Raw genomic sequence first — 19298 nt, forward strand, 5'->3', positions numbered from 1 at the left:
GGCAGTGGCTCCGTCACCAACGTCCCCATCCGTCAGCCCTCCGCCGCGGGCGTCGTCACTCTCCAGGGAACCTTCGAGATCCTCTCCCTCTCTGGCTCGTTCCTCCCCCCGCCGGCGCCGCCGGGAGCTACCAGCTTGACGATATTTCTGGCGGGAGGGCAAGGTCAGATCGTTGGCGGCAGCGTCGTTGGCGAACTCACAGCAGCTGGGCCGGTCATCGTCATGGCCGCTTCCTTCACCAATGTCGCCTATGAGAGGCTTCCTCTTGAAGAGGACGAGGCTCTTGGAGGCGGCGGAGAAGCTGCCAACGGAGGAGGTAATGTTTTCCCCGACGGCGGAGGGCTTCCGTTCTTAAATTTTCCCATGAATATGGCGCCGAGCGTGCAACTTCCGGTGGAGGGTTGGCCGGGAAACCCCAGCGGAAGACCTCCCTTTTGATGTATATATACATATATGTGTATGTGTATTTACATACATATATACCACGGAGGAGGAGGAGCGTCTCCGGCGATCGGAAATGTGGAGAAAAAGGTGAGAAATATGTTTTGATTAATGGGCTGATAAATTTTAATGTCATCGTCGTAATTGGAGACATCATCATGTTGTTGTTCTCTTTTAGTTCATTTAGGTTTTCTTTGTAGAATTTTATGTCTCTTTTGTTCTTCTTCGTCATGTGAACAGCTTGTGTGAAGATTGTGTCTTCCTTGTACTTGTTTGTACACCGATGAAATCAATTCACATAGCATCTATCATCTTTACTTAACATTGGTACTGACAAGATAAATTTAGTACCCATATATACTGATTATTGCATAATTCAACTGAGAGGTCATATTATAAGGTTTATGGATAAACTATAGATTATTATTGTTCCTTAGATATATATGTCCACATGCGCTTGCGTTTGTGAATGTATGAGATACGACCCGATCAGTGAAATTATTACCAAAAGGGGTTTTGCTTTCTGAAATCAATACAAAACCCCTTTCTTTCTATTGATTTTCTTATGGGATTTGGTGACAGAAGTTATGTGTGATCGTGGTCTTCTTGCATAGTTTTTTGGAAAGAATAAATGCGGACAGTAGATTAATTTAACACATTGTCAATGCGATCCTAAATTCAGATTCTTCTTGTCGATTGTGGCTCCGTACAAACGTATATTTTTGTCCTATATATGAATATATGTGTGTGACATTGAGTGCATAGGTGTCGAATCATGAACAACTTGAGGATTTTATAATTGAACTTCTTCACCTTTTGGTAATCTTGCTCTCTCGCTTATAGGTGTAATTCACATGTACGAGTATACATGCGTGTGTGTAAGTATACATTCCACTATTTTCTCTCCTTGACCACTTGATATCCATCATATATACTTGTATACACCTCTGTGTGTGTGTGTGTGTGTGTGTGTGTGTGTGAACATTGTTGATATCCATCAGGAAATGTAACGTTTTGCTCATTTCCATATTTAGTTGGTTCTCCAAATTTCTTTTTCCCTATTTTAATGAACGGTTAAATAACATCTCCAAAACTCTTGGAGTGACCAGGCATATGTTTTAGGTCTCAAGTTTCTTAATGTGTATATATATGTCTGTAAACGACGGAAAACAATATTTACGGGTCACGTAAGATACAGCAGCACCTTGGTCTGTTTAAATAAAAGAACAATTTAGGATGGTGTCCATTCATAGTATATACAAGATTGGAGATTTGTATATCAATTTATCTGTTATTGTGCAATCTTCCGTTGTTTTATTGATCATTGATGACAATATAGATTTAACAGTTTTTTCAATAATTTTTTAGACAGTTTTAATATATGTTTCTGGGATATCATCTCATCAGATTTTGCAAATTTAAAATAAATATGAAAGCCTGTAATTATATTGGTTTTGCAAATGTTGAATAGGAATCAGAGCGCAACAATTGCTAACATGTCAAATAAACAATTGTGTAGTGCTTATCTACAAGTGTGTTTATTTTGATTAAATAAATTAGAGCTTTTTATTTGGAAATATTCTTTGAGAGAGTTCATCATCATCATCATTATTATTATTATCATTATTATTATTATTATTATTAACACAATCATTGTTTTTTTTATATACAATGAATGTTATAGCTTATTTGGTCTCTCTTCTGGAAAAAACGTATCATGCTGAACTAGCATTATACGCATACATATATATCACACGTATATATATATATATATATGTGTGTATGAAAATCCACTTATATATGTCGAGCCTAGTGATTTGTTTGCGTATTGTGTGAGCGCGTGTGTTTTCCCATTTATAACTCCCTTTACTAATAAACTAATTGGCTATATGTAAAATGACTCGCTATTAATTACACATACATATATTACATGAAAATAACTATATAGATATACACAACGTAATCTTCTCGGAGTCAAAATCCTTTCGATTCGCTTAAATTTATGAATACTCTGGTAATAAAATTTATTATAAGTACCCAAAAATACTAATTCGAAAATCTTAATGTAATATTAATGATAATCCATATACACGCATTATGTGGATGTTGCATTTGTATGTATTAAGAAACGTTAAGCTATTCGAATCTAACTTTTTTGGAATTTGGCTGACCTGTTCATAAGACAACCCCATGCCTCTGTGTGTATATCGACATTATTAATGACCCATGCCTGCAGCATTAGATTCTTTAAAGCTGTCATTTTAATTAGATAATCATGAGCTCTGTTCAATTATTAATTAACCACCCAAATTAATAAACTATATATATATATATATAGGCTTAATTAATTTATTTCGGTGAGATTAGTTTATGGTTGGTTGTCATTAAGGATCACAGAAAACGACAACAGTTCTGAAGACAACGTCGGACGTCCCACGAACCCTTTTGTATTCTTAAATATTTAGTAACCTAATATACTCTATCATTCTTTATATCATATAACAGAACAGGATAATACAAAGCTCACATGTGTTGTCATTTTATCTATAGAAAAAAAGATTATCCGTTTTGTTTTAGCGTATTAACGAATAAATTTGTGGGCTCGTTTTTGTTTGATTCCGAGTCACGGCCTTAGTTTGATCAGAATTATTCAAATTTAAATGTGACACACACACACAATATATATATATATATATATATATATATATATATATATAATCAAGTATACGCGTGAAAAAAATAATTTTTGTTATGACGGAAAATATGGAGTAAATAGCTTGGGCCTACTAATGGGCCCTTTATATGGAGTAAATAACATGCCGTGTTATATGTGGGGCAACGATTGAGCCTAATAATGGGCCCACTTAATGGTCCAAGCTCGGCCCAATAGTGAATGGACTGCAAAGGTTCTTTTTCTGACACGTTCTTGGTAATCATACCATACCACCCCCCTTGGATACATTTTCACATCATGTGCCTGGACAGGTGTAACGTTACGGTTCTATTTTGGTAATCAGTCGTCATAAACGGACCGAAATGTGTTATTGGAAGGTCAGAATTTGTATTTGTATGCATTTTTTAAAAATCTTTGGATGAACATAGCCAGTAATCTTCATCTTAAAGCTATTATGGCATATACAGCAATTTTATAAACAATGCCATGGATCACCAAAAAGTTTGTGGTTTTTTTTGGGTTTTTACATGATAGGTGATCTTCTTCATCATAGAGCTACAACAGGGTCGGAAACAAATGCCACTGGGTGGTGAGACACAAGAACACTGGTTTGATGTTTCTAAGGATATGTACAAGAGGGCATGAGTTTTGTTGTCCATCTTCTGTCTAGAAGTTTAAGCTACGGCTTTTTCTTGCTAATTAGGGTTGGGGTAACGGAGACAATGCCGATGAGGAAGAGAGTCGCAACCGAGCTGAAGTTGTAAAGATCCCCAATTGACTGCAACTCCCCGAGAGCAATCCCAGCCTGCAAGTGATCAGAGATGAATGTGAATGAAAAAAGTTTCAGTCCTTCTGATTACTCCAGCTTCATATAATCTGATTCAACAACACAAAGGAAGAAGATAGATACCCGAACAGTGACATAAGCGGCAGGAATCAGTCCAATGAGAGTGGCAAGGAAGAAGATATGGTAAGGCACATCGACAATCGGGGAAGCAACGTTGATGAAAGTGTTTGGCAGGGTCGGAGTTAGCCTCAGGAAAAGCATGTAGTTCAACAACCGGTCTTTTCTTCTCGCAATCTGCAGAACCAAAATTACATAAATCTTCATACCCAGCTCAATCGGTGGACACATAATCAGAACTAAGAACTTCACCTGATTTTGGAAGAAGGCCAACTTGTCAGGCCAGAGAGAGAAGACGAGAGGTCTGCCAATAAGCTTTGACAGGAAATAGCAAGAAGAAGCACCAGCCGTAGCAGTGAAGACGACGAGAGCCACGCCTTTGAAAACTCCAAAAAGGGCACCGGCGAGCAATGACATGAACACAGTTCCAGGGATCATGAACGTCTGCATAAAAATGTACACCAGACAATACCCAACAAGAACCTGAATGGTATAGTCGCTTGTATAGCTCTCCAGGTTGTCTCTGCGACAATGCATGTTCAAAAACCATACATCAAAATCCACGCACATTATTACAAATTACATGGCATAATAAAGAAAAACAGTGATAAAACCTTAAGAAATATCACAGGAGATGGAAACAACGTTTTCCATTAGCAGTGTGAAAATCTTCTTTTCAATGCGTCTAAGCAACAAGAATGCAAAGTGATCGCTTGCAAATTCTACTCCTAAACCAAATTTCCGCACAAAGCCATCTGCGTTTTTGGATAATAGGCATAAAAGCTTTCTGTTTTAAAAGAAATTAAGTAGCATGATTATCAAATCCATTGAATTTGTGTCATCCCTAATACGAGCTTGCCTTCCTTCCAACATAAAATTTCCAGAATTCTGAATCTGGATTCCGCATTTTCTCCGGAATCAAAATCAAGCCTTCACCAAGGAACCCAGATAAAAATATAAAAAGAAATGTTACCTAAGGATCTGAAGGTCCTCGAGATTCCGAGGAAGCTTGAGGAAACTGTAATCAGAATCTGGCATGGTGAGATAAACGCAAACAAGGCCCACCAGGAACCCTAACACAACGCCGGAAGCCGCCGTTACCTCCCAAAAGCTCAGAGGATATCTCGATCCGACCACCTTCATCTCCTCCTCCGCCGCCGCTGAAATCGCCGGAGCTCCGCCGCTTGTCTCTCCTTCTCCCACCATCTCTGTCTTCTCCCCTGTTCTATCGGGTCGGAAAATGGAGAGAGAGAGCGAAAAAGGTATATGAAGAGCTTTGCTTTTTCTCACATAGACACCTCTCTCTGTCTCTCTCTTCCCCTCCTCATCTATGAATGGCAATGAAGAAGGGGAGGAGGAGGAGAAGAAGAAAATAAAGAATATTCGAATTTAAATTTGGAGGAAATTGTTTCTATATAAATTGAACTATTAGTGGCCCTCGTATTTTTTGTTTCTTTGTAATTTAGCCCCAGCTTTCGGTGTATCGACTTGATTAGTCATGGATTATAATATAATTCTAAGATTTTAGAAAAGCAGTCACTAATCCGATATCAAAATAAATAAGCAAGCACATGTTTACTGTAAGTCGATACGTTTTTTTTTTTATGAAACTGCATTGCAATAGGACAAAATATGAGGGACTAAATGTAGATAATTTAGGAAATAAAGGGGCAGAGAAGGAATAAACAATCAAATAATTAAATAGATTTCGTCAAGCAATGAATTTGCTATACCAATGGTGTGGGAAACCACTAATAAATAGTAGTATTATTGTAGATATACTTAACGTAGAAATTAAATATGCATACTTTTGATATAGAAAATTACACGAAACATGTTACGTCCTATAGACATGATACGTATAATACAAACTTATGAAACAGCTATTTCTAATTTTCCAGATGAAATTAATAAATTGTAGTTAATAGTTGTTTTTAAAAAGTACGATGTAACAAATAGATAAAAAAAATGAAAAGAATAATTAATTTAAAAATAACGCATAAATGAATATTTATATGAACTGAAAAATCCCGTAATAATTGATCCTCACTTAAATTAAGCGAGAGATCACATATATATGTAATACAAGTATTTCATTTTGAATGATTGAAGAAAGATTTTAAAATTCCAAAATTTATTGTTTATTCGTTTTTATATTTTGTAGCGGTCTCACCATTCCCTTTTTATTCTTTAAATTGATATTTGTTTTAATTGTCATTAATTCCGCACTTATTATGTGAAGCTAAAGGAGATTAGTCGATATATATATAAAATTGTTTCTAGAATAATCTTGTGGAGCGTGTTTTATTATGAATTCGGTCCAAAATCTGTATCGACTATCGAGCTTCGATTTAGAGTTTGTGCTTCGCCACCGAGTGTGGCACATGACACGCTTAAACGGTCCATATCATGTGACCTTATAATTGCCTCTACCACTCTACGACAAATACATATATTTAAATAAATCAATAGAAAATGATATTATATAGGTACTGATTGATATTGATTTTATTTATCGAGTTTTAATTACAGTTGTTAAATCCATTTTTTTTGGTTTATATCTGATTTTTTAATTAAAACATTTAACTTTAAAAATTAATTACTCTACAACTAAATTGACCACAAACAATATAGCCAATTATGACCTAACTTAATACCGATCATGTTTAATTGAATATTTGAATCACCATAACACACACAATCATGTTTTACACGCTTTCCATGTACAACACTTTGAATATGGACCAAGCTCATTCAAGCTATAGGTCGATGATGTCGAGGTTCCAACGTGGAACATCATAAGGAAACCAAAGAATGCAAATAAAAAATAAAAATAAGAATTGCATGCTCTCTAGCTCGAGTATGGAAGCGGGCCAAGTGTAGGGAGGGGTGAGACAAATTAGTACACGTCTTCTATTGTTTATAAAAGAATAGAACGAAATTTCCCTAATTAGTGATTATTAAAGCAGGTAACATTTAATACGATAATACCGCAAAACAATATTATTATATCATCCTAATCAATTAACGATCATTAGAAAAAGGTTGAGGTCTGAGACTTGGTTAACATGTAACGTCAGTTTCATACCCAAAAATTGAACCTCGAGCTTACGCAGAGATTGACATGAATGGTTTTGCTCAACTCCACGACGACCTTCAGGCTTCAGGCCCATCATATGTGTCACCTTTTCTCTTTCACTCGGTTGGTTTGAGTTTGACGAAGTCAAGTCCCTCTACATCAAACCGAAGTTTTGCTAAAAAGTAATATCCTCTTTCTCATCTCGAGGCTTCGTTATATATACAACCATATTTAAGTTTAATAACAAATCATGATATATCTTTTCCACCAGTCCACCACCATCGTGAGTGCGGTCGTACTGGATACACTCCGTGATTACAGGGTCTAAAACCCAGAATAATAATTATGAAATTTAATATAATGTCCATCTGTATCATTTTATTCTTCACATATTCTTCGAGTTGGTTTTTGGCATCGGGCCGTCGGAAAATTTTCCAAAGAGAACCAAAAACTTTCGTCTGCTGCCGTAAAAAATATCGTACAAATAAAAAAATGCACAAGAAATCAAAATAAATAAGTTTAAAGTTAAATGAACGTGTTCTTAACATGGTATACATACATTCGGAAATCATCGAATTAAATGAATCACAGAGAGAGACAACAACTATATATCGAAAAGCCACAAGGAATAGTGTATAACAAAGAACAAACAGATCAGCAAGCAATTAAGACACACAAACACACACATATATATATATATACAGATTTCAAAACATATGTACAATAATCTACGTGTGTATTCGTGTATATACAGAGACACGAGAGATTGCATATGGAGTGAAGGTTTGGTCATGCTTGGCTCCTCGTACGCCACCAGCGATGGCCGATTTCCCAATCAAATCGGTGTTCGCTTGTGGCATACAGGGAGCCAGGCATGACCATATGTATACATATATACAAGCACATTTTCAAACACACACATATGTACTAAATAATCTTAACCTGAATCTTGATTGTCTTGAATATCGATCTTGGAATTTGATATTTAGGAGAAAAAATATATGGATACTAAGAAAAGAATCATGGAGTTTAGGGTTACGAATGAATGGTCTTGCAAATATATATATATAGAGGAGACAAATGTTCTTTCCAAAAAGAAAAAAAAAAGATTGAGGTTTGATAGGGAAGAAAAGAAACAAAAATAGAGAAAAAGGACCCATTTACACATTTTTTTTTTAAATTACAGTTTTTGAAACTTTAAAATCCCATGAAAGAAAAAGCAAAGGCAGGACAACAATATAAAAATCCAAATAAATCAACGAAATAAAGAAAGGAGATCTTGCTGAATTTTCCAAACTACAATAGTCGTAACTTGCAAATTATAAAATATTAAATTGCAAACCATCATCACTGAATCTATGCAGAGAGTTTTCAAAGGTTAAAAATAGTGGTAATCGTGTATATATATTGTCACTATATTTTTTTCACCACTCTAGAATTCAAAATATTCCTTCTGTACGTATACATGTGTCTAGAATATATATATATATATATATATATGTTCAGATCCATTTGTGGTTCTAGAAAGAGAGACATAGCATGCAAAAACCCTTATAGGGTTACTTTTGATTCATTTAAACAGTTTTGATCAAATTAAAGAGAAGACAAAAGGAGGGCCATGCATGGCCCATCATCATCATGATAATCACCATCGCCATGTTACTTACATTTTCATCTGAATCGAAATTCGCTTTATAGATCACATTGACCATTCAAAAGAAACTACTAGCTCCTCGATCAGAGTATTGAATCGTGATTATTTTATAATTAATATTATCTTAATTTATATTAGTAGCAGTGCTTGTTATTAGATTTGAGAGCGTCTCTTTCTCGTTACACAAAGCTTCTTCATACTCGGAAATTATACATATACTCGCAGAAATCATGTCATTCTTAAGAGGGTAAAATTTATATATATACGCATAAGACATATTGTTAAGAAAACGATACAACAAATTGAAAGATGTAGCGGGAACATAACCAGACCCACCGCTTATTATATTTATTTACGTAAAAAGAAAAGATTACATAAATAAATATTATTCTGAAATCACAATGCACATAGATATTCCGTATCCTAAGCGAAATGAAGCAGCAGCTTTCACAACATGCTTTATGACATTAATTGGTAAAAATAATTTCGAAAACTATATATATATATATATATATATACACGCATTCTTCATGATATGACAGTGATCCATGCATCAGCCAAATTAATGATGTTTTTAACATCAACAGTTGCGGATTAGATGGCTGCGAACGGCATGTTTTGACTGCTTTGACCGCCATTTTTTTTTCTTCTAAAGACCACAAATGATCAAAAGACATCTTGAATAATTGAATGTGATACAACGAAAGCTAATGAAAGAATATTATATATATATATATATATATATATATATATCAAAATATACGTAATTATTCATAAAACTTTTATTTTAATTTCCATAAGCGGCACACCTCAAAACCATATATTTATATGTGTGCAAACGTATCCATAAAGCAGCAATTCTCATTAGTCAATATGGTCCAAACAGACTCTAGCATACGGTCCTGAAATAGACATACATATAATAACGTTATCAAGGTGTCACCTAACTGCGACAACTTGTCATAACGAATTAACAACAAATATTTCCTTCTTGTGTTGGAAAATAACCAAACACATTTGTCTTGCAAGAGACACCTTCAAAGAAGTTGCCTTTAAGACGGAAGGGACAAAAAGAAATTGGTCGAGACATTAATTAGTCTTATTCAATTATTTTCAGATTATCCAATGGAGTAATGTTTGATTTGATTATACTAAAAAATTGAATATCATTCTGGATCGATCTGCCGGATTTCTTTCTTCACAAGAAAATGATATAAGAGCCGTTAGAAAATTTGTTGGAAATTTAATTATCTTGACGGTGTTGACAATATTATGTATCACATTGAACTTACGAGTTCATACAAAACATATTATATATTGTGTTCAATAATTATTTCTACCAATAGGAAACAAGCATATAGATATGGACCCATTATATATATTTCTTCACATAAAATAACCCGTCAAGGAAATAAAAAAACACACTAAACTTTCAAATTTTGACAAAAAATACTCAACTTTCTATTTTATCAAATAAACATTAAACTTTTTAAATTTGATAAAACAAACAATACTTAACTCTATTATGATTGTCAAAATAAACAAAATGACTGATATGACACAAAGAGATGCAAATACATCAAATTATTTTACTTGTTTTTTTTATCATCGAAGAAAGTTCATGTATTTTTTTGGATCACTAAAAAAATTCAGTGTTTTTTGATAATCGCAGAAAAGTTCATGTATTTTTTGAATCATTTAAAAAGTTTAGGGTTTTTTTAAATTTGTTTGAAAAGTTTAATGTGTATTTTACAAAAATTATATTTCAGTGTTTTTTGTCAAAATTGAAAAGTTTAATGTTTATTTTACAAAAATTAGAGTTCAGTGTTTTTTGTCAAAATTGAAAAGTTTAATATATTTTTTTGAAAATTTACCCAAAAGTAATTATACTATAAGCTATATTTTGGAAATGGCATACGCTAATTTGAACGCGGAGAGATGTGTAATCAAGCGGTAAGCAAAGTAATGTAACTCGAAGGAAACTTCGTCCCATGTATCTTCTGTTTTGTCGTAAACGATCTTTGTAGTTCTCATTGTTGTGAACTCTTCAAAGATTCAGTAGTGCATACTATATAGGACTTTTCCAAAGTCTAACGTCATATTATAATAATTAACCTACATTAAATAGCATCCCAATTTCGTATTACGCAGAAGGAATGATTCGTGATCAGGAGAATAGTACAAGTTTGAATTCAACGTGGCTTAGGAAAAAAAAGATTTAATTATAAGGAAAAGGAAAAAAAGGAATTGAAGAAGAGTTGCTTGAATATCTCAGCCATGAGACATTGAAGCAGGTAGAGACTTCATTGAATGTGGCACACAAGACCATACACCATGTCGTGATAAATAGAAGGTGACAATTTTGATGAAGATTGCAATGAGAACATAATTTAGCAGAATCCAATGCAAAGATTAATTGATAATCTATGCATGTATGGACCAACAAAAAGTATACGCATATACCTATGTCCATATACATACATATGCGTCTGTGTGTGTATATAGATGTTTAATTTATTTGTCAGAAATGGAAATTACAGAATTCCAAATTTATTGTTCTAATCTCTTTTCCCACTCCAACTTTCCTTTTTGATCTTATTGATCGGTATAAAATTTTAAGCATCGTATAACGAAATCATTGGTTACACTTTTTTATAAGCGGTTTATGATAATTGCACTAAACTTCTGTTTTTGTGTCGATCCAAATTAGGGCATGGACTACGAACCGGCTTTGACTTGATAAATGAATATATATATAATCGAGACAAATCTAGTGATTTCCTTGAATGTCGGATTTCGTGTGATGTAATTGTAAAAATTTATGTATCTCTTCTTTGAAACATATAATACCGATAGAAAAAAAATATATGTTTATATTATACGCTGACGTGACCGTACAAATTCTGGCGAACCATGCACGTATACGTGTCGACGTTGTCTTTATGTGTCCATCTGGCGTCTATATATAATACGAACCCACGAAAACAACTAAAACCCATAACACAAAAACATATAAAAAAAACACTTCGAAATCTCCTCCTCCTTCGGTTATATTTTTTCAATCTATATAGAATTTGAATAAAAGTAAATATCGAGAACAAACATGGTACGTTCACCGTGTTGTGAAGAGGGGAAAGGGGTGAAGAAAGGGCCATGGACGCCGGAGGAAGACCAGAAGCTGAGGGAATACATAAGTAAGAATGGGTTCGGGAACTGGCGGTCGCTGCCGAAGTTCTCCGGACTAAACCGCTGCGGGAAGAGCTGCCGTCTCCGATGGATGAATTATCTCCGGCCTGAGATCCGGCGAGGCAACTTCTCCCACGACGAAGAGAGCCTCATCGTTAATCTCCACTCCGTTCTCGGCAACAAGTACATGCCTCTATTTGTCCTGAGCTTTTCTTTTTCTTCGTTTCGATGATATATATATATAATACTGTTTTTAATTACTGTTATCCAACTAGTTATAAGTCATCAACTTTTGGTTATCTAACCCAATTTGGATAGATCAACCGGTGAAACGGGAATACAAAACGTATACCCGTCGCGAGTTCGAATCTCAAATTGGGGAGGGAAACGTAATTCCAATCACATGATTTGATCCCGGATTCGGGATTAGTATATGTAGTCCGATGATCTTCGATCCAATTGCTGAAACCCGACGAACGACGAGAACTCACCACGAGAAAGAATTCGAATGCAAGACACAAGAATCTTTTACGAGTTCAGATTCAATGTGAATCCTACGTCTCGGCCGAGAACAAAACTCGACAATCCACTATGATCTTGGGTTACAAAGATTGAGAACCGATTACAACTTGGAGAGGAGAGAGAGAGAGAATGAAAAGATGATTCTCTGTTCTTCTGCGACGAACACCTGCTTTTAACAGCCCACCAACTACTCTTCCTCTGACGTGTCTCTCGTGTACTCCTTTTCAGCTCAAAACACTGCGTTTCATTAACTCCTGGTTTTGGGCCTGGTTATCTCTCGGTTTATTCCCGGTTATCTGAGTTTCAAAAACTCAATTCTAACCTTCTGGTTTCCTCAGAGTATTTGCTGAGTTGCCATTTCACAATCTCCACCTTGGCAACTTAGCTATTTCTTCGTGGATTGTTTCCCTGTTCTGTTCTCGGTGTGTTTGTCACTAACCTTCACCTGTGACCTTGAGTAAGCTCAGTGCTTGCTTGAACTTACTCACTGGGAGAGTCTTGGTTAATATATCTGCTGGATTGTCCTCTGTTCTGATTTTACAGACTCTGATCTTATGCTCAGCTACTATATCTCGCAGAAAGTGCAGTCGAATGTCTATATGTTTAGTTCTTTCATGATGTATGTTGTTCTTCGCGAGGCATATCGCACTTTGAGAGTCGCAGTGAATGTTAACAATATCTTGTCGAATTCCAAGTTCAGTCACCAATCCTTTTAGCCACAAAGCTTCCTTGAATGCTTCTGCTAATGCCATATATTCGGCTTCAGTTGTAGATAGAGCTACCACATGTTGAAGTCCAGAACGCCAACTGATTGTATTTCCACCAATCGTGAAAACATAGCCAGTTATTGATCTTCTCCTATCTAAGTCTGAAGCATAATCCGAATCACAGAAGCCTTCAATCTGAAAACTGCTCTCTTTCGTGTATTTCAATCGTAAATCCAGACTGCCTTTGATGTATCTCATGATCCATTTTACAGCTGACCAATGCTCCTTGCCTGGGTTGCTCATAAAACGGCTCACTAAACCAACACAGTAGGCTAAGTCTGGTCTGGTCCCGATCATTCCATACATCAGACTTCCAACAGCGTTTAGATAAGGGGTTGTTTCCAAATCTAACCTGTCTTCTTCTTTTTCGATTGCCTTTAGACGAAAATGCACTCCCATTGATGTATTAACAGTCTTTGCATCTGTCATTCTGAAAACTGATAGTACTTTCTGTAGATAATCTTGCTGAGATAGAGTTAAGAGCCTTTTCTTCCTGTCCCTGTGTATATCCATGCCAAGAATGCGTCGTGCCTCTCCCAAATCCTTCATTTCAAACTGTTTTCCCAGTAGCTCCTTGAGTTTCTGAATCTCAGACTTGTCTTCTGCTGCAATAAGCATGTCATCAACATATATTAGGAGGTATATGAATGAGCCTTCTTTTACCTCCTTGTAATATACGCATTGATCGTATTTGCTTCGCTGAAACTCCTTTTGTATCATGAAGGTATCAAACTTCAAATTCCATTGTCTAGGAGACTGTTTCAAACCATACAAAGACTTCCTTAGTAGACAGACTTTTTCTGCATTTCCTCGAGTTTTAAAACCTTCTGGTTGTTCCATGAGAATCCTTTCATCTAAATCTCCGTGCAAGAAAGCCGTTTTTACGTCGAGCTGTTCCAGTTCTAAGTCTTTGAATACCACTAGAGCCAAAAGTACTCTAATGGATACGTGTTTAACCACCGGAGCATAGATTTCATGATAATCTATATATGCCCTCAACTTGTGAATAGCCCTTTGCGACTAATCTGGCCTTGAATCTTGGGTTCTCCACTCCGGGAATACCAGGTTTGTGTTTGAAAACCCATTTGCAGCCTATCACTTTCTGATCTCTTGGTCTGTCCACTAATATCCATGTTTGGTTTTCCTGTAGCGACCTCATTTCTTCTTTCATGGCCCTTAACCAATGTTCCTTTTCTTTTGTTTTTAATGCCTGTAGATAATCCCTTGGTTCTTCTAAGTCCAACTCTTTGGCTACTGTAAGTGCAAAAGCTGCTGAGTCACCATCCCTGTAACGTAGTGGTGGCTGTATCTCCCTTCTTTGCCTATCTCGAGCCAACTGGTAATTTTGTAAGTCTGGACTTTGAGTACCACTTATTTCTTGTTCGACCTGCTGTTCTGTTTCAGTTTCTTGTGTTGATACATTCTGCTCCTCTGACTCTGTTTCATCAGAATCTTGATCTTCCTGTTCCCGTGACAATGCTCCACCTAAAACTGGGTTCATATCATGACTTTGGTTTTGATCAATTCTGAAATCTTGATCTGAGATATCAAAAGTTGTTGTTCTTCTATTCAGATTTTCAGGATTTCTGGCAGTCTGAATAGATGACTTCAACTGCTTGTAAACCAAATCTTCCTTGAATATTACATCTCTGCTGATCAGAACCTTTTCCTCATCTAATAGCCATACTCTATAGCCCTTCACTCCTTGTGGATAGCCAATAAACACCGCCCTTTTTGCTCTTGGTAGCAACTTTCCTTGACTAGTATGCATGTATGCCAAGGCTCCGAATCTTCTCAGATGTTCTAGAGCAACCTTTCTCCCATACCAAATTTCTTCTGGTATTTTAAATTCTACTGCACTGGATGGTGATTTGTTGATCAAATACACCGCTGTTGATGCAGCTTCACCCCAGAATTTCTGATCAAGACCTGAGTCACTTAGCATACATCTTACCTTGTTCATGATGGTGCGGTTCATCCTTTCCGCCACACCGTTTTGTTGTGGTGTATAGGTGCATGTTCGATGGCGCACAATTCCATTTTCTTTGCAGAATTTGTCGAATCTGTAATTACAAAACTCAAGACCATTGTCAGTTCTTAAGTGTTTTACCTTTCTTTCGGTTTGAGTTTCAACCATCTTCTTCCATTCTACAAATTTCTGAAATGCCTCGTCTTTCTTCTTCAGCAGATATATCCATACTCTTCGAGAATGGTCATCGATGAATGAGATAAAGTACTGAGCTCCACCTAGAGATAAGGCTACTGATGACGAGCCCCATAGGTCTGAGTGCACGTAGTCAAGTATTGCTTCTGAAACATGTTTTCCTTTTGGGAATTTTGTCTTATGAGTCTTCCCGAGAATGCAGTCCTCACAGAAACTTACTTCTTTTATTGTTTTCTTATCTAACAGGCCCCTTTGAGTTAGTAGCTTTAAGCCTTGATTGCTCATATGACCGAGCCTTCTATGCCAAAGTACTGACTCATCTTTTCTTTCAGCCACTTGAACTTCAGCTTCAAAAGTTGATCCATCCAGCACGTATAATCCACCTTGCAAACTTCCTGTCAAGACCAGTTTGTCTCCCTTGAATACTTCTAGTCTTCCTGCTTCAGACCTGAAGTTTAGACCTTGCTTGTCTAGTGATCCTAAGGAGATCAAATTTCTCTGCAGATCTGGAATATAGCGTACTTTGGAGAGAATCTTTATTGATCCATCAGTCAGTTTTAACTTGATCTCTCCTATACCTCTGATTTGGCAAGTGCCACTATTTCCCATCATCACCATTCCACCTTCTATTTCTTGAAGATCCTGAAACCAGTCTTTCCTTGGTGACATGTGAAACGTGCAACCTGAATCAAGAATCCATTGGTCTGATGGATTCTGATCCGTGACTGCAAGAACTTCTGATTCAAGTTCCCCTCCCGCAACTGCTGCTACATCTCCAGACCCCTTCCCTTGTTCTTCGAGAAACCTTTTTCTATTTCTGCAATCCTTTTTAAAATGTCCTTCTTTTCCACAGAACCAGCAGCCAGATTCTGTTTTTGGCTTGGGTTTCGACTTATGATGCTTCTGTTTCTGACCTTTGTTTTGTTTCTTGTCAGCTTTCCCTTTTACCAGGAGACCCTCAGCATTTCCTGTCTTTCCCCTTGCACTGAACTCTAATTCTTTGGAGTAAATTGCAGAAGTGACATCTTCCAGATTAATCCCATCTGGTCTTGCATATTTCAGTGTATCTCTCAGAGATTCATACCTGTCAGGCAAGGAGTTCAAAACGTGCATCACCTGATCTTCTTCAGAGATGTCAACTCCTAGATTTCCAAGATCAGTGATTAGCTTTCTGAAGTTGTCAACATTTTCTTCCATGGATTTGCTTTCTTCCATCTTGAACATACTCAATTTTTGCTTCAAGTACATTCTGTTCGGCATTGATTTGTGAATATATTCCCTCTCTAATGCCTTCCAGATTCCAGCTGCAGTCTCTTCATCCTTTACCTTCCGCATCACTTGATCTGTTAGACAAAGCAGAATCAAGTTTCGCACTTTCCTGCTTCTTCCGAGTCTAGTCGAATACATCGCAGAAGTTTCGTCCTCCTCCTTCTTTTCTGGTTTTTCAGAATCATCTGATTTGATTCCAGCCCCTTTTGCCCCTTCTTGATGTTTTCCCTGCAAGAGATATTTTTCCTCTAGCACATCATGAAGTCCAAAGATTTCCAGACTTGCCTGTATCTTCAGCTTCCAAAGAGTGAAATCCCCTTTCCCATCATACTTCTCAACATCAAGTTTGACCACAACTGGTGTCGATGCCATCTCTACTACTTGATTCCACAGAACTGATCCCTCTGCAAGTTGGATAAGATTCCTGGTTTGGACTTTTCCTGAGAAATCTTGCTTACGAAGAACCCTCCCTGTCCTCAACCAGGCGCTCTGATACCACCTGTAGTCCGATGATCTTCGATCCAATTGCTGAAACCCGACGAACGACGAGAACTCACCACGAGAAAGAATTCGAATGCAAGACACAAGAATCTTTTACGAGTTCAGATTCAATGTGAATCCTACGTCTCGGCCGAGAACAAAACTCGACAATCCACTATGATCTTGGGTTACAAAGATTGAGAACCGATTACAACTTGGAGAGGAGAGAGAGAGAGAATGAAAAGATGATTCTCTGTTCTTCTGCGACGAACACCTGCTTTTAACAGCCCACCAACTACTCTTCCTCTGACGTGTCTCTCGTGTACTCCTTTTCAGCTCAAAACACTGCGTTTCATTAACTCCTGGTTTTGGGCCTGGTTATCTCTCGGTTTATTCCCGGTTATCTGAGTTTCAAAAACTCAATTCTAACCTTCTGGTTTCCTCAGAGTATTTGCTGAGTTGCCATTTCACAGTATAGATCTCGACATATGATACCTGGTTACCAACAAAAAAAACTTTTGGTTATCTGGTATCGGTTCTTAGCAATCTCAATATGGGGCACGGACGTATGGTTAGTAGTAAATGGTTCTCATAAGAGTCAATTTCTTGCTAACTGTTTTCAATTGTTAGTTGACTGTGAAAGATATTTAGTGTTTGCATCCTTTTAGTTCTATGGTTTGATAAATAATGTAAAACTACATAGTATATATGCTTGTTAGCATGGTTGGCCAATAGAAAAATCGAAACGAACATTTCGTTATTATGGTACAGATGGTCGAAGATTGCGAGCCACCTTCCGGGAAGAACGGATAACGAGATCAAGAACTACTGGAACACGCACATGAGGAAAAAGCTGTTGCAAATGGGGATTGATCCAAACACTCACAAGCCAAGAACAGACCTCAACCAAATCCTCGGCTTCTCTCAGCTACTCGCAGCCACCAACCGCCAATTATCCGACAACACTCTCTTCGCCAATAACAATGCTTTGGAAGATCTCCTCAAAGTCCAATTGATTCACAACATTCTTCAGATTTTGAACCCTAAACCCTTATCAAACATCGGTAGCCTCAACACCAATGCTATAAACCTTAAACCTAAACCAGCTGAGGGGCCATCAAAAACCGTTGATCCGCAAATTTTCACTAACCCTATTGGAATTACCCCTCAAAACAACATGAAACTGAGGTCATCACTTGGAAATCTTTGTGGAACCAACCCTAACCGGACTGAACCAATGGGAACCAGCGGCTCTTGGGACATCCTTGAAGAAAACTGGCTTCCCGATTTGGTTTCGATTTCTCAAGAGAACTCAATTACCAAACCGGTTACCACCACGGGAGATGATCAGACCGGAAGATGTATTGAACCGGGTTTCTATGCTTATGTTCAATTTGGTGAAGCTCAATCCTCGGTTTCGGGTTCTCCCGAGACAGCCGGTTTGAACCAAACCGAGACAACTCAACTCTCATCCGGTCCAGATGCCTTCGAGGCTTGGGAGAAGCTCCTCGATGATGAAACACGTGATTCTTGCTGGAAAAGCTTCTTAGAGTAAGAGTTCTCTTTTTCAAATATACGTGAACATGTTTATATTATTACATGTTTTCTATAAAATATGATTTTGGCATGCGGTTTTCTGATTATTTTGCAGCTTGACGTCCCCAAATTCGCCTCCTGTCGCATGGTAGAGAGCAACATTTTCCTGTGGATCATTTGTTATTATAAATGCAATTTCATATATTATATGTTCAGTCTTATAAAAAGAATACACATACACAAACGGACAATTGGTTTTTTCTTTCACAAGATAATACTTTTTTTCCTACTAGGCGAATTTGTTGGTCGTAAAAAATTAATTAGTTTGTTTGTGTAAAAGAAATCCTTGTAATTTTTATTATTAGTATTATTTTTTTAAATTGTAACTGTATTTACTATCAACTTATTTTCTTTATATATATATATATATGATGAAGGGAATTTTGATAATCAAAGTCAACGCTAGTTCTCCAAGTGTACGCATGAGAAAAAATATATAAGAGAAGAAATATGTTGAAGAATATATATATAGTATAGTATAATAGGTATGATAATGTGGCCACCATCATTTATAACAATAATAGTGAAAAATCTTGAAAAAAAAAATAAATGGTGTATGATT

At 36.7% G+C, this 19298-nt stretch overlaps 3 protein-coding genes across 3 annotated transcripts in view; 2 read left to right on the forward strand and 1 right to left on the reverse strand.

The window, feature by feature from the left end:
* The window catches only part of LOC104798462 (AT-hook motif nuclear-localized protein 23), a 1702-nt gene extending 939 nt beyond the window's left edge, over window positions 1-763 (forward strand). Inside the window, exon 2 of the mRNA XM_010520557.2 lies at window positions 6-763. Within this exon, the coding sequence (XP_010518859.1) occupies window positions 6-438 (433 nt within the window). The 3' untranslated portion in view covers window positions 439-763. The remainder of the gene's footprint in view (window positions 1-5) is intronic.
* A 2771-nt stretch (window positions 764-3534) lies between these two features.
* Window positions 3535-5382, reverse strand: LOC104798331 (uncharacterized membrane protein At4g09580). The gene is made up of 4 exons (XM_010520358.2): window positions 4993-5382; window positions 4272-4542; window positions 4026-4196; window positions 3535-3920 (listed from the first exon to the last, which is right to left on the reverse strand). Exons 1-4 carry the CDS (start codon window positions 5223-5225, stop codon window positions 3795-3797), a joined length of 801 nt encoding a protein of 266 aa, XP_010518660.1. The 5' UTR covers window positions 5226-5382; the 3' UTR covers window positions 3535-3794.
* A 6435-nt stretch (window positions 5383-11817) lies between these two features.
* LOC104798332 (transcription factor MYB39) lies at window positions 11818-18974 on the forward strand. Its single transcript, XM_010520360.1, has 3 exons — window positions 11818-12121; window positions 17912-18691; window positions 18792-18974. The coding sequence occupies exons 1-3, from the start codon at window positions 11856-11858 to the stop codon at window positions 18826-18828; spliced, it is 1083 nt and encodes a 360-aa protein (XP_010518662.1). The 5' UTR covers window positions 11818-11855; the 3' UTR covers window positions 18829-18974.
* Window positions 18975-19298: the final 324 nt, after the last annotated feature.

The sequence above is a fragment of the Tarenaya hassleriana genome, unplaced genomic scaffold, assembly GCF_000463585.1.
Source record: "Tarenaya hassleriana unplaced genomic scaffold, ASM46358v1 Cleome53, whole genome shotgun sequence".
Lineage (NCBI taxonomy): Eukaryota > Viridiplantae > Streptophyta > Magnoliopsida > Brassicales > Cleomaceae > Tarenaya > Tarenaya hassleriana.